At 37.9% G+C, this 12,739-nt stretch overlaps 1 protein-coding gene across 1 annotated transcript in view; it reads right to left on the bottom strand.

The window, feature by feature from the left end:
• Nucleotides 1–12,739, bottom strand: part of TMEM67 (transmembrane protein 67) — a 35,387-nt gene that overhangs the window by 5,781 nt on the left and 16,867 nt on the right. Inside the window, exons 19-24 of the mRNA XM_081322517.1 lie at nt 11,101–11,200; nt 10,558–10,697; nt 5,979–6,119; nt 4,991–5,071; nt 2,182–2,298; nt 688–804 (exon numbers count right to left, since the gene is read on the bottom strand). Of these exons, the coding sequence (XP_081178643.1) occupies nt 688–804; nt 2,182–2,298; nt 4,991–5,071; nt 5,979–6,119; nt 10,558–10,697; nt 11,101–11,200 (696 nt within the window). The remainder of the gene's footprint in view (nt 1–687; nt 805–2,181; nt 2,299–4,990; nt 5,072–5,978; nt 6,120–10,557; nt 10,698–11,100; nt 11,201–12,739) is intronic.

The raw sequence follows: 12,739 nt of genomic DNA, 5'->3' as shown, positions 1-12,739 counted from the left end.
TCCTACATAATAGCTGTTAAAGTCTTCATACTCTATGCTATAGATGACTCCTGGTTTTTCCCCCCTTGCTGTGGGTTGTATTATAGACTATAAAAAAGCTAAAAATGAAACAAAAAGATTAGAACAGTTCCTTACCAGCAGTCAACACCCAGTTAAGTAGGAATTGACAGCAGACAATCAAGCAGTAAACATCTAGGAACTACTCAGGAGAAAACAACACCGTCACCAACACTGACAGAGCAAGCTACAAACAGAGCAAATAATCACTCCCTTTTAGCATTGGAGATGTTATCTAGTTGGGTAATAAAATGTCTGCAACAAACAAACAAGCACGGAGAGCACCAAGAACTTTACACTTCAACCCTGAGCTACATTTATTCTCTCCCAAGAGTATATTCTGCAGTAATACTACTATCCACAAGGACCTCATCAACCATTTTAACATACAAATATAAATGGTAAACTCCACTCAAAACTGTGGGAATATGAATGGAAAGTGATGATCCACCTATACAACACGCAGATAGAGAATGAATAATAAATTATTGGTTATTCAAGGATAACAAAAATGAGAGAAATAATTGTATCAAACACCATACTCTAGCAAGAATTGGCTCACGTATTTCCTGCAAAAATTATATTTCAAATATTTGATAGCAAACAGTCTAACAACAAACTGATATATACCCTTGTCAATGATTCATGAATCTTGTCATATTGCTGCCTCATTTTGCTTGAAATGGAAATCTGAAATGTCTGACCATCTGTATTTGGTAACAAGCCTCTTTGGCTACACAGATTTTCCTGAGGAAATGACAAAGAAGTGATGAAATAACATGTACAAAGATTGAAATTTAACATTTTATTATATAGGTTAGTGTTTCTCTACCGTGGCAACTTTTAAGATGTATGAACTGCAACTCCCAGAATTTTGTAGACAGCAAATTCTGAAAGTTGTAATACACACATTTTAAAGATGTCAAGGTTTATCAACACTGTTATAGGGTGATCGGATACAAGCTGCAAAAAAAATCTGGATGTACTCTGGATGGGAATAAATAATTTTTCTCTTTGGTTGATCTGGATTTTTCTAGCTCAGGTTTGGGAGCCCCATATTATTTCTGTCACAACAGAATATGTACACAATATGTGATTCCAGAACTGTGGAGAATCTAAAATTCTGATATAAAATACTGTTCATAAGTTATATAATGGTAAGAACAGCCACCGCCAAAAAGTGATAAAAGATAATACTGATATGCTAATGATTCAGTTGAATATAGTTTCTCTTCAGGGAGAGCTATAGGAATCAAAGTCAAAAAAGTAATGATGGCAACCACAACTGCACATTTCTTACAAAGCAGATTAAAAGTGGGTGGGGCTTTGATTGTACATTTCTGGTTGTCATCTTGACTTTCTGAACACTGTCCTGCAGATGCCCTGTCTCTATGACCAAAATTCATTAGGATGCTATCCCAAAGGTGCTTTTTCACAAGGCAACTGGACTTTCTTGTTTTTCTTTGAAGACATTTCACTTCTTATCCAAGAAGCTTCTTCAATGGCATTGTGCTTCTGTAGTTGTTGCAAGAAATCAATGACCTTTTTCTTTAACTGCTGTTGTGATCTCCCTTCTTGGATGAAAAGTGAAATTTCTTCAAAGAAAAACAAAGTCCAGTTGCCTCGTGAAAAATCACCTTTGGGGTAACTATGGCCTGAATGACTGAGAATCTCCATAATCATTAGGATACTCTTACAAGCTTTGGTAATTTAATTATTCCTTTTTTATTGGATGGCTTAAAATTAAAATATGAACAATTACAAAAAAGGGTCAAAATAAATAAATAAGGCAACCATACGAATAATGCAAACATTATAACATGATTTAAAAAATTAAAAAATACTTTGAAAGAGACAATGGATTGTGTATTAACACCTCCCAGTTAAGTACTGTTCATTGTAGTGTTAAGTTCATATGAAATATTTTATTTGTTTCTTTCTGGTGAATTTCATAAGCTGTGGCAGAACTGGAATATTTTGAAAAATCAAATGAAGGGAAGGTAGAAGAGAGTAAACTGTTTTAATTGGGTATCAATGAATGAATTGAACTTAAGATTGTAGCAGAAGCAAAAATGATAGAATGAAACCATTTTAGATTTCCAGTCTTCTGGTTTATTCACTTACTGCTTCCCTTTTTAGGTTCATATTCATCTCTTCCATATTTGTATCTGAATGCCCGTGCACAGATCGCCCATGAATGTAATACCCAAAACATCTGTCTGACAATAGGAAAACTGAAATCTGCAATATGAGAAAAATAAAACGGAGCATTTTAGTATACATTCAGATAACAAGTAGAATTCCACCCACTACTGCATTTTGTAAATTTATTATGTAATTACTCCTATGCTACAGAGCATAAGCAACTGTATATTTGGAAAGCAGGATATGTCTTAATTTTGAAGCACCTTTGAAATTGTATGTGTGATCATGAGATGCTTCCTTGCATGAGGCTATGAGTAGGAACAATTTCTTTATTGAACTGAAATACAGCTCAAACTCAGCAACAACTACACTGGGTGGAACAACTTTCGTTAAATATTCAAATGGCATTACACTGGGCATTAAGAAGAAAAGTGAAAATCTGCCCTTTGTTCTCTTTGGCTCACATCTAAATTGAGACACTTGAAAAAACGGAATTCTGAATTTATCTCAGATATCATCAGAAGCTTTCCTATGGTTAGAACTTTTTTACAGGTTTACATTAGTAAAATTATAAAGAAACCCATATGGGTTTTAGTAAAAAAATCAGGAAGTTGTTCAAAAAAAGTAGTTTGGGATATCAATTATTAGTAGACTAACTATAGATATATTGACACAGCACGTCTTTTCAAATATAATTTTGAAATAATAAATAATAATAATAAATAATAATAAACCTTTATTGTCAAAGTACATGATGTGTACATTGAGATTAGCTGAGCCTCCCCCCGTGCTCTCTCCCCCCAACACACAGTGACAACAAACCCTCCATCCCACCACGCCATGTGAACCAACTACACCACACACCGGCCTCCCAAGTCAATTCTGCATAAGATTATGTCCCATTTAAAAGCCTAACAGCCCACGGATAAAAGCTATTTTTCAGCCTGTTGGTATGGCTGGCTATATTCCTATATCTCCTACCGGATGGTAGGAGAGTAAAGAGATACCGTCCAGGGTGTGAGTCATCCCTGAGAATCTTCCTCACTCTTCCAAGGCAACGAGCCCTGGCGATGTCATCCAGTGGTGTCAGGGAATGCCCACAATGTCTTGTGCTGTGCTCACTACCCTCTGTAATGCTTTCCTATCCACGGCTGTCAGACCAGCATACCAAACCACAATACCATACGAGAGGACGCTCTCTATAGTAGACTGGTAAAAGCGGGTCATTAGCTGTTGTTCTACCCTGTTCTTCCGCAAGACCCTAAGAAAGTGAAGCCTCTGTTGGGCCTTTCTAGCCACCTGAGTTGTGTTAACTTTCCAGGTCAGATCTTCACAGAGGTAGACTCCCAGAAATTTAAAGGAGGAAACTCTCTCTACACAGTTCTCTCCGATGTAAAGTGGGGCAGGTTCCTCCTTTTTTCTCCGGAGGTCTAACACCATCTCTTTCGTCTTGCCGATGTTTAGGTGCAAGTTGTTGTTACTACACCATATTTATTTATTTATTTATTTATTTATTAGTTTTTATAAACCGCCCTTCTCCCGAGGGACTCGGGGCGGTGTACAGAGGAAGGAAGGTCTACAGATGAACAATAAAAAGTAATAAAAACAATATTGAAAACAAACTGGGACCCCAATTAACGCTATCATGCCAGGCCGGACTGCTGGAACAGGAAAGTTTTTAAGTCGCGTCGGAAGGTACGGAGGTCGGGGGCCATCCGGATTTCGGTTGGTAAGCTGTTCCAGAGGGCTGGCGCACCCACTGAGAATGCCCTCCCCCTGGGGGCCACCAGCCGACATTCCTTGAGCGGTGGCACCCTGAGGAGGCCCTCTCTGTGGGAGCGCACAGGACGGTGGGGTGCTGACATCGGCAGAAGGTGCTCCCGTAGGTAGTCCGGACCCATGCCATGTAGGGCTTTGTATGTCATTGTTAGCACCTTGAACTTCACACGGAAGGCAACCGGAAGCCAGTGCAGCGCACGGAGGAGAGGTGTGATATGGGAGTATCGGGAGGCTCCCAAGAGTGTCCGTGCCGCTGCACTTTGCACCAGCTGAAGCTTCCGAGTGGATCTCAAGGGCAGCCCCATGTAGAGAGCGTTGCAATAGTCTAGGCGAGAGGTCACAAGGGCATGGGTGACTGTACGTAAGGAATCCAGGTCCAGATAAGGCCGTAGTTGGCGAACTAGTCGTACCCGGGAGAAGGCCCCCTTGGTCACAGCTCCTATGTGGTCTTCTAGGGAGAGCTGCGAGTCTAGGAGGACACCCAGGTTGCGGGCCCTATCAACAGGGGGTAGTAACATGTCCCCGATGTTAAGCGATGGGACATTCTGAATATCCTGGTTTGCCGGAACGTATATGGATAGTTTTTGTACCTCCGCCCTATATGCTGTCTCATCCCCACCTGTAATAAGACCCACCACAGTTGTATCATCTGCGAACTTGATTATCGCAGTGGATGGGTCAGATGATACACAATCATAAGTGTATAAAGAGTACAGGTAGGGGCTAAGCACACAGCCCTGTGGCGTGCCGGTGCAAAGCTTCAGGGGGGTGGACAAAGCAGAGCCGACCCTCACTGTTTGTAACCAATCCCTAAGAAAGTCTTGAATCCAATCGCAGATGGCGGGGGAGAATTTCAAGTCAGTCAGCTTCTTGATGAGAATGCTCGGCAAAATGGTGTTGAAAGCCGAGCTGTAGTCAACAAAATGCATCCTGACGTAACTTCCAGAAATGTTTAAATATGAACAGACTTTTTGAAGAAAGGCACTATTTGAAAGTATAAAATACTTACATTGCTCATGCAGCATAAATCAACAAACTGTCTGATCTTATCTTCGATAAATCTTTCATGAATGACAGAAAAATATATCACCTGTGAAAAATTAGATTTACTAATAAGTTAATTTTTTTTTCTATTTTAGCCAATAAGATACACTGATTAAGACGTCAGACCAGGCTAGGGCAATACACACTTGTTTCACCTCCAGAAGGAAAGACAAAATATAAATCTAACAACAATTAAATAGGTACTACCATGCAACTGGTTTGCAGAACTGAAGAGATTTCCAACTTTGCCAATTCCACAATAACAACCGACCTCTCTCATAATGACTTTCTCTCTCTTTCCACAACTAAGGAGGATCTGCACCCATGTACCAGAATCTGCTTTTCTTAATATTTTGTGATCATCCCCAAGTATGCATAAATTAAGAGCCACCTCTTGGAAAACTCTAATAATTATTATATGTAACTTATTTGATTTTATTGGAAATAAAACATATTTACTGGTATTGAAATTAATTCCATAAAATGGAAATACAGTAGAAAAAATATGTATTAAGCTGAAGTCTATGCAACTCAGTCTGACTGTCATATTTAGTCTAGAGGAAGGAACATCACTGATAAGAAGGCCCTTTGTCCTTCAGTGATGTTCCTTCCTGTAGACTAAATATTAAGAAAAGCAGATTCTGTTACATAGGTGCAAATCCTCCTTAGTTGTGGAAAGAGAAAGAAAGTCACTATTCTCTCATTATGAGAAAGGTTAATATAATTATAACAATTTGGTATATTATTGTTTGAGAGATATTTCCTATTTTGTATCAGAAAGTAATAAATGTCCATAAAGCCACTCCTGAAGAAAAACTCGAGAAACTAGGTTTTATCAATTTATTGTAGGTATCTAGATTATGCTGATGACTCATACACAATAAAATCATTTAATGAATATGAATCATCTTATGGGAAGGTAGTCACAGTAAAATGATTTTATAAAGTTTTACCTGAATTACAGCGATCAATAGCCAAAGTACAGTGGATATACCATATCTCAAAATGCGGCTCCAGGGTGCTATGTAACTTTCAGGGTTTCTAGTCAGACCAGAAGATGAATCCATTAAGGCTAAATTTGAAAATCCTACAACCTGTAAAGGTAACAAACAGATTACAGTTATACCCCAGTATTCAACTGCTTCAAAACTCATCAAATTGGGTAATCCACATGTTTTGAAGCAAAAATCTTGTCTGGGTACTTGATCTCTCGGTACTGGATACGCAAGGTAGAACTTGCTGGCATCAGTTGCCTTGTGACTCACTACTCCTTCTGGCCAAAATGAAGGGTCTTGTCGTAAGTCACATGATTTGCTCGATACCTGTTTTTAATATTTGTTATGCCCCTTGAAATGAACCCCAGATGGGTACCGAGGTACCACTGTATGGATAAATTTTAAAAATATCTATTTACATTAGCAAAGATTTTCCAACGAATGAAAGTGAATATACATGTCCCGGAACAATGCTGCAGGATCCAATCTGGGTCAGTCACTGGGACCAGAGTTTTAGTCTTCTGAAGTTTCAAACTTATGCTGGAGCGCATCTTCAGGGAACTTCTCTCTAGCAGTGTGTGCGCTGTTCTATGTGTGGTATTTATACAGTGCCTGTTGTATGTAGCTTTTTAGATGCTGATTAGGGTGTGTTGATGGCAGGCTTTTAGGTTTTCGGCTGTCGTTTGCTTGTGCTGCCCAGCCCTTGCCTTCTAAGTACTTGATATGCTGGTGCTAAATCAGCACTCCTGTTGATGGGCAAGCGGCTTGTTTCCCAGGCTTCAGTCACTTCCCAACAAGCTTAGTAGCTGCAAAGTTGAATGTGTGTCCTTGTTCAATGCAGTGTGAGGCTACGAATGAGTTTGGATCTCCTCATCTGACTGCTCGCTTGTGTTCTTGTAATCTGGTGTTTAGCTTCCTCCCTGTCTGTCCTACATAGTCACAATCCATGCAAGGGATTCAGTAGATTACATGGGAAGTATCTCCCACCTCTAAACAATCTTTACAATGCATAATTTGTCCTTGTATGGTAGCCTCTGGGCGGTGTGTGACGCTCACTTGTTCATCTTGTGATGAATGATTGTGGGTACACCGTGTTGACAGTGTCTGACAAGATGTCTGCGCAACACAGTGGGAAGAGAAAGGAAACAAGATACAAGACCAACCACACGGCACACCCTGCCATACATCAAAAACATTTCGGAAGCTGTAGAACACAGCCTCTGTGATCTACAACTGGGCATCACACACCACCCAGAGACTACCATACGAGGACAATTATGCATTGTAAAGATCGCTTGGAAGTGGGAGATAATTCCCATGTAATCGACTGAATCCCTTGCATGGATTGTGACTATGTAGGACAGACAGGAAGGAAGCTAAACACCAGATTACAAGAACACAAACAAGCAGTTAGATGAGGAGACCCAAACTCATTCGTAGCCTCACACTGCATTGAACAAGGACACACATTCAGCTTTGCAGCTACTAAGCTTGTTGGACGAGCAGGTACAAAAACAGCCAGGGAAATGACTGAAGCCTAGGAAAAAGGCCCCTCATCCATCAACAGGAGTGCTGATTTAGCACCAGCATATCAAGTACTTACAAGGTGAGGGCTGGGGAGCACAAGCAAATGACAGCCAATAACATAAAAGCCTGCCATCAACACACCCTAATCAGCACCTAAAAAGCCACATACAACAGGAGCCCTATAAAAACCACACATAGAACAGCACACTCTCTGCTAGAGAGAAGTTTCCTGAGGATGGGCTCTAGCACAAGTCCGAAAACTTAGAAGACAAAATCCCTGGTCCTGGTGACTGACCCAGATTGGATCCTGCAAGATTTTCTAAGTTGCCTAGATAATCACTTTCAGTTTTTGAATATACTTCAGCGCGCACTAAACAGCAAGTAATAGTTTGTCAATATCATTTTTTCCATTTAAATAATACTAGCCCTTGAGGTGAGTGTGGAGAACTTATTTCTCCAGCTGTTACTAAATTATTATCCCCAGTCAGAATGGCCTACAGGAAGAGATGCTGGAGCTAATTCATCACAGCTCTGGTTACGGGAAGGCTTGCAATAATAATGTAAATGGTACTTGATTAAAGTAGTACAATCAGAAAGTAATACTTATCAGTTGAAAAACGTATTCTGGAGCTTTGTAAACATTTGTTACAATTTCTATCCAAAGACAGCTAAATATATGCTGATACCTAGCAAAAATTAAAACCAACATCAAATAATATTAACTTGGAATTTTGTAATTCATATGAATAACCCTGCATTCTGCAGTTCTCTGCTTCACTTTCTGCTTTATATATTTGATTTGGCAGCCAAAATGTAAACTTGCAAAAGGAAATGGCAGCTTGAATATAAATTGAAACTCTAGTCCTAGAGCGTATGATGATGTACTGACCTTTCTGTTATCGCATTTATATGCATAAAACAAATTTGTTCTTATCTATGTCTCATATAAGACGTATGCATCAGCTAACTTTTATTCTGCTAGAAAATATATTTTCTTTTCATTGTATCTTGAACAGATTCAAGACCAGGAACACAGAGATAATGAATGAAAATAATATAAACTTAAAAGCATATCCTTCTGCCAGACACTGGATTACCTGATTTGACCTCCCGTGCCTGATTTATTCAATATTTGACTTTGGCCAAACCATGAATAAAATTACATTAAAAAGGACCCAGGATGTCCTCCCAGTCTTTCAAATATCCTCTCAGCCTTTGAATAGCTGTTGATTTTAGTAAGATAATGAAAGTAACAGAATGGAATTTGCATGTCTGACAAATAAGCTCATCTATTCTTTTGCTATATTGTCAAGATTTTTTATTTATGCTCAGAGAAAAAACCATTAACCTGTCTGTCTTAGGAACTGAAGTAAGTCATAAATCAATCATATTTCAACCCAAACAAGTATCTGCTCCTTTTCAGTGGGAAATGGTTCTTGGCTGTAGCCTGACTTCTTTTATTATATTTTATTGTAGTACATGACTATAAAAATATAGAAGAAGTTGATACAGTTTTGGTTTGCTGAATGTTGTTGCATGAGACCTGTTTCAATAATAAAGGGAATTGTCAGGAAGCTATCATCCATGTTGGATAGAGTTAGACAGCAACTGAAAATAAAAGTTCAATCTTAGCAAAAACATCAAAGAAGTTTTTCCATTATTAAGACTCAGCCAAGATGCACCCAAATTTGTATGTCAGCTCCTGAAAGCACACTCTGCTCCTGATGAATTCTTCCAATGATTCCTCAATTATGATTAATAGCAAAACTATAAATGTGGCATGGATTGGTATATACAAATAGACACCGCTAATAGACACTGTAAAAGAAAAAAATTAAATCTTAAGTGCCTGAATAACTGGCAATTCCAGTGCTCACATTCCTCATGTTGGACTGATCATTCAACATTGCCCTTTGTTTAGAATAATTATTGTCAATATGCAATTAATCTATTGGCGATCAAACTTAAAAAAAAGCTGCTTATCAACAATCATTACACTAACAAGTAGGAAAGAAAATGAAAAAAAAGATTCTCTTCTTTTGTATGATAGATATCTTAGGTGCCCTGGTGGCGTAATGGTTAAATATAGTATTGCAGACAAACTCTGACCACAGCCTGCAGTTTTATCCTGACAGGGCTCAAGGTTGACTCAGCCTACTATCCTTTTGAGGCTGGTAAATGGGGACTCAGATTGTTAGAGGCAATATGTTGACATTATAAACCAACAAAGAGTACTGTAAAGCACTATGAAGCAGTATATAAGTCTAAGTGCTATTGCTATTTCTCAGATTATAAAGTGAGATGGTTGTTTTGATTTCTTTAAATTTTCCAGAAAGGTGTAAAAATGGCCCTCAAACATCCAAAAAAGAAAGAACATAAGCATAGGGATTCCTACTCTGCTAAGAAACTCGTCTGTATTTGTCTTGGTCTACTTCTCTACACCATCTTCCAGTGCACCAAGCAGACAAAAGCAGACAATTTGCACAAGAAGGACACATCCTTTCTTCTTCCTGAACCAGAAATCCTTTTTCTTTTTAGAAATAAAGTTATCTTTATCTTATTTTCCTGAACTGTTGTATCTGCAGATCTCTTGATTTCTTTGCTGTAGCAAGACAGCTTTGTTTTCATCTTTGCTGTATGCCCTTCCAGTCTATGTACCCATTAATATGAACTTCTTAAAATCGTGTTTTCTGCTTACCATTTTTTGACTTCACCCTTGTCTTTCTCTCATAAAACTGAGAATTACATTCCTGATAGACTGTTAGTGACTATTTGATCGTTTTGTATGCAAATAGCTTCAGATATGCTTAATTATACTGCTTTGATTATTATGTATAATTTCATAGCTGGATGTCTGGATTGCATAAGTCAGTTTAAAGATGTTCAAAACTGGTGCTTTAGGAGGCCCAGTTTGTGACAACTATTGTATTATAAATGTGATTTTTTTTCATTACCCTATTTTCATGACCCAATTACATCTTTGAGCATTGAAAAAATAAATAAATGTCACCTCTAAAAAGAAGAGAACAGCAAGCACTTGGAAGAGAGGATTTATTTTCCTAATGGTCTGAATTTCATTCCATTCATTTGCTATGAAGTATGTTCTCCATATGCTGACTGGTGCAGAAACACTTCTTATGCCATTTTCTCCTATAAAGAAGAAACATACGTTAAAATTTTTATTTTGGCCTCAATGACACAGACACCACTAGTTATTAGATAGCATAATTAGATTATATAAAATTAATATAAAGCATATCATAGGTGTTTAAATTAAATAACCTCATGTATTTTTGTTTCCCCCCCCAGGTCTATTTTATATAATCCAGGATATAAATGCATTTATTATCCAAAAGCCGTATGAAAAGCATCACAACATGAAAAGAATGTGTACAGTTACTTCATATATAATATCAGAATGAAGATATAGATGTGGTTACATATGTCTGTAAAAGTAAAACTCTTCTATGTATAAGCATAGAATGCTTAGGATGTGATTTGCACCATTTCTGAAATCGGCAAGTTAACCAACCACTGGAAAAACATTTTATACCTTCTACTGCCTTAAGAACCTTTCCTTTTGGACGCTCCCAGTCGATGAAAAAGATATCTATTGAAACTTGGGAAACAAGTAGATGCAAAAAGTGCAGCGCCTAAAAATCATTAGATGAAATAAAAAAATACAACTTAAAATTATTGTCTTGGAAAAGAAGACAATTCTAGAAAAGCAACCATAATTTAGAATTACATGGAGAAAGACATTTGCATTGCCACCTATCAAATAATAATAAGAAAAGTCCTGTCTAATACCTCTGCCTCCTATTGCCATCAACAGGAGTTGTATGTTCTACATTTATTTATTTATTTATTTATTTATTTATTTATTTATTTATTTATTTATTTATTTATTTATTTATTTATTTATTTATTTATTTATTGAATTTCTATACCGCCCTTCTCCCGAAGGACTCAGGGTGGTGTACAGGGCAATAAAAGCATTACATACTAAAGTTAAAAATAAGATTAAATTAATTAAGCCCTAACAATAAATAATTAAGAATACCCCAAACCCTTAAACCAGGCCGGCCTGTTCAAATAAATAGGTTTTCAGATCACGGCGGAAAGAGCGCAGGTCGGGAGCCATCCAGAGCTCAACCGGTAGTAGATTCCAAAGGGCTGGCACGCCCACAGAGAATGCTCTCCCCCTGGGGGCTGCAAGCCGACACTCTCTGACTGACGGCACCCTGAGGAGGCCCTCTCTGTGGGAGCGCACAGGACGAAGGGAAGATGACGCCGGCAGCAGGTGCTCCCATAGGTAATCCAGACCCATGCCATTTAGGGCTTTATAGGTAATCACCAGCACCTTGAATCTCTCTCTTCATGATGGATGACTTGGAAATTCCCTATGCAATTCCAATCAGATCACACAATTATAGAATGTATGAATTAGAAGGGAGTTTGTAGGTCATCTTTTTTCCAAGCCCTCCAATAAATCATCCCTGATTGGCAAGTGATGCAGCTTCATTTGAAAGCTTCCAACAAGCAGAAGTACACTACCGTTCTGGACAGACTGTTTCATTTAGCAGCTTTTTCCAGTAGGAAATTCCCAGTAATAGCACAATTTATTGAGGTGTAAGTTTTACTGAATTTAATTTCTGTAATTCTAAAGAACACAATTTTTAAATCCTTGTTAAAAGGTATCTGTTTTTTTCCTACCTCAAATCCAGTGCTGAATTATATACAGAATCTTTATGCTTCACCAATGTACATACATGTACTGTACTTTCAAATACTTATAAATTAAAAAAACCCAAGAGCTTTCAAATAGAAAAAAGCATATGCTTCTGTTTTTAAGGATATGGGGAGAAAAACATGTTCCTTTTCAGTTACAACTGTGCTAAAATTCAGGCTTATTCCAAGGTTTTCAACATGTACGTATCACGTCTGACTCAGTGCAGGCCTAAAAGTAATCTCATGTCCCCACTGAAAATTAGGAAATAAAAATGAGTGAGTTTCCAACTAGACTTTAAAAATACACTTAGCAAGAATTGTTTCATCAGCTATCAGATTCTTTCCTTGAATTTTAACTTAGTGAACACTAATAAGAAAGTAGTATTCCAAAAAAGAAGTTACCATTAAAGCTTTTCTCCCTTCAGACAATAATGAATGCAAACTGTTTCCAAACTGACACT

This window comes from Vipera berus (assembly GCF_964194415.1).
Source record: "Vipera berus genome assembly, chromosome: 3".
NCBI classification, from domain to species: Eukaryota; Metazoa; Chordata; class Lepidosauria; order Squamata; family Viperidae; genus Vipera; species Vipera berus.
Note: the sequence above shows the minus strand (reverse complement) of the source record. Positions and strands in the feature narration are given on the sequence as shown.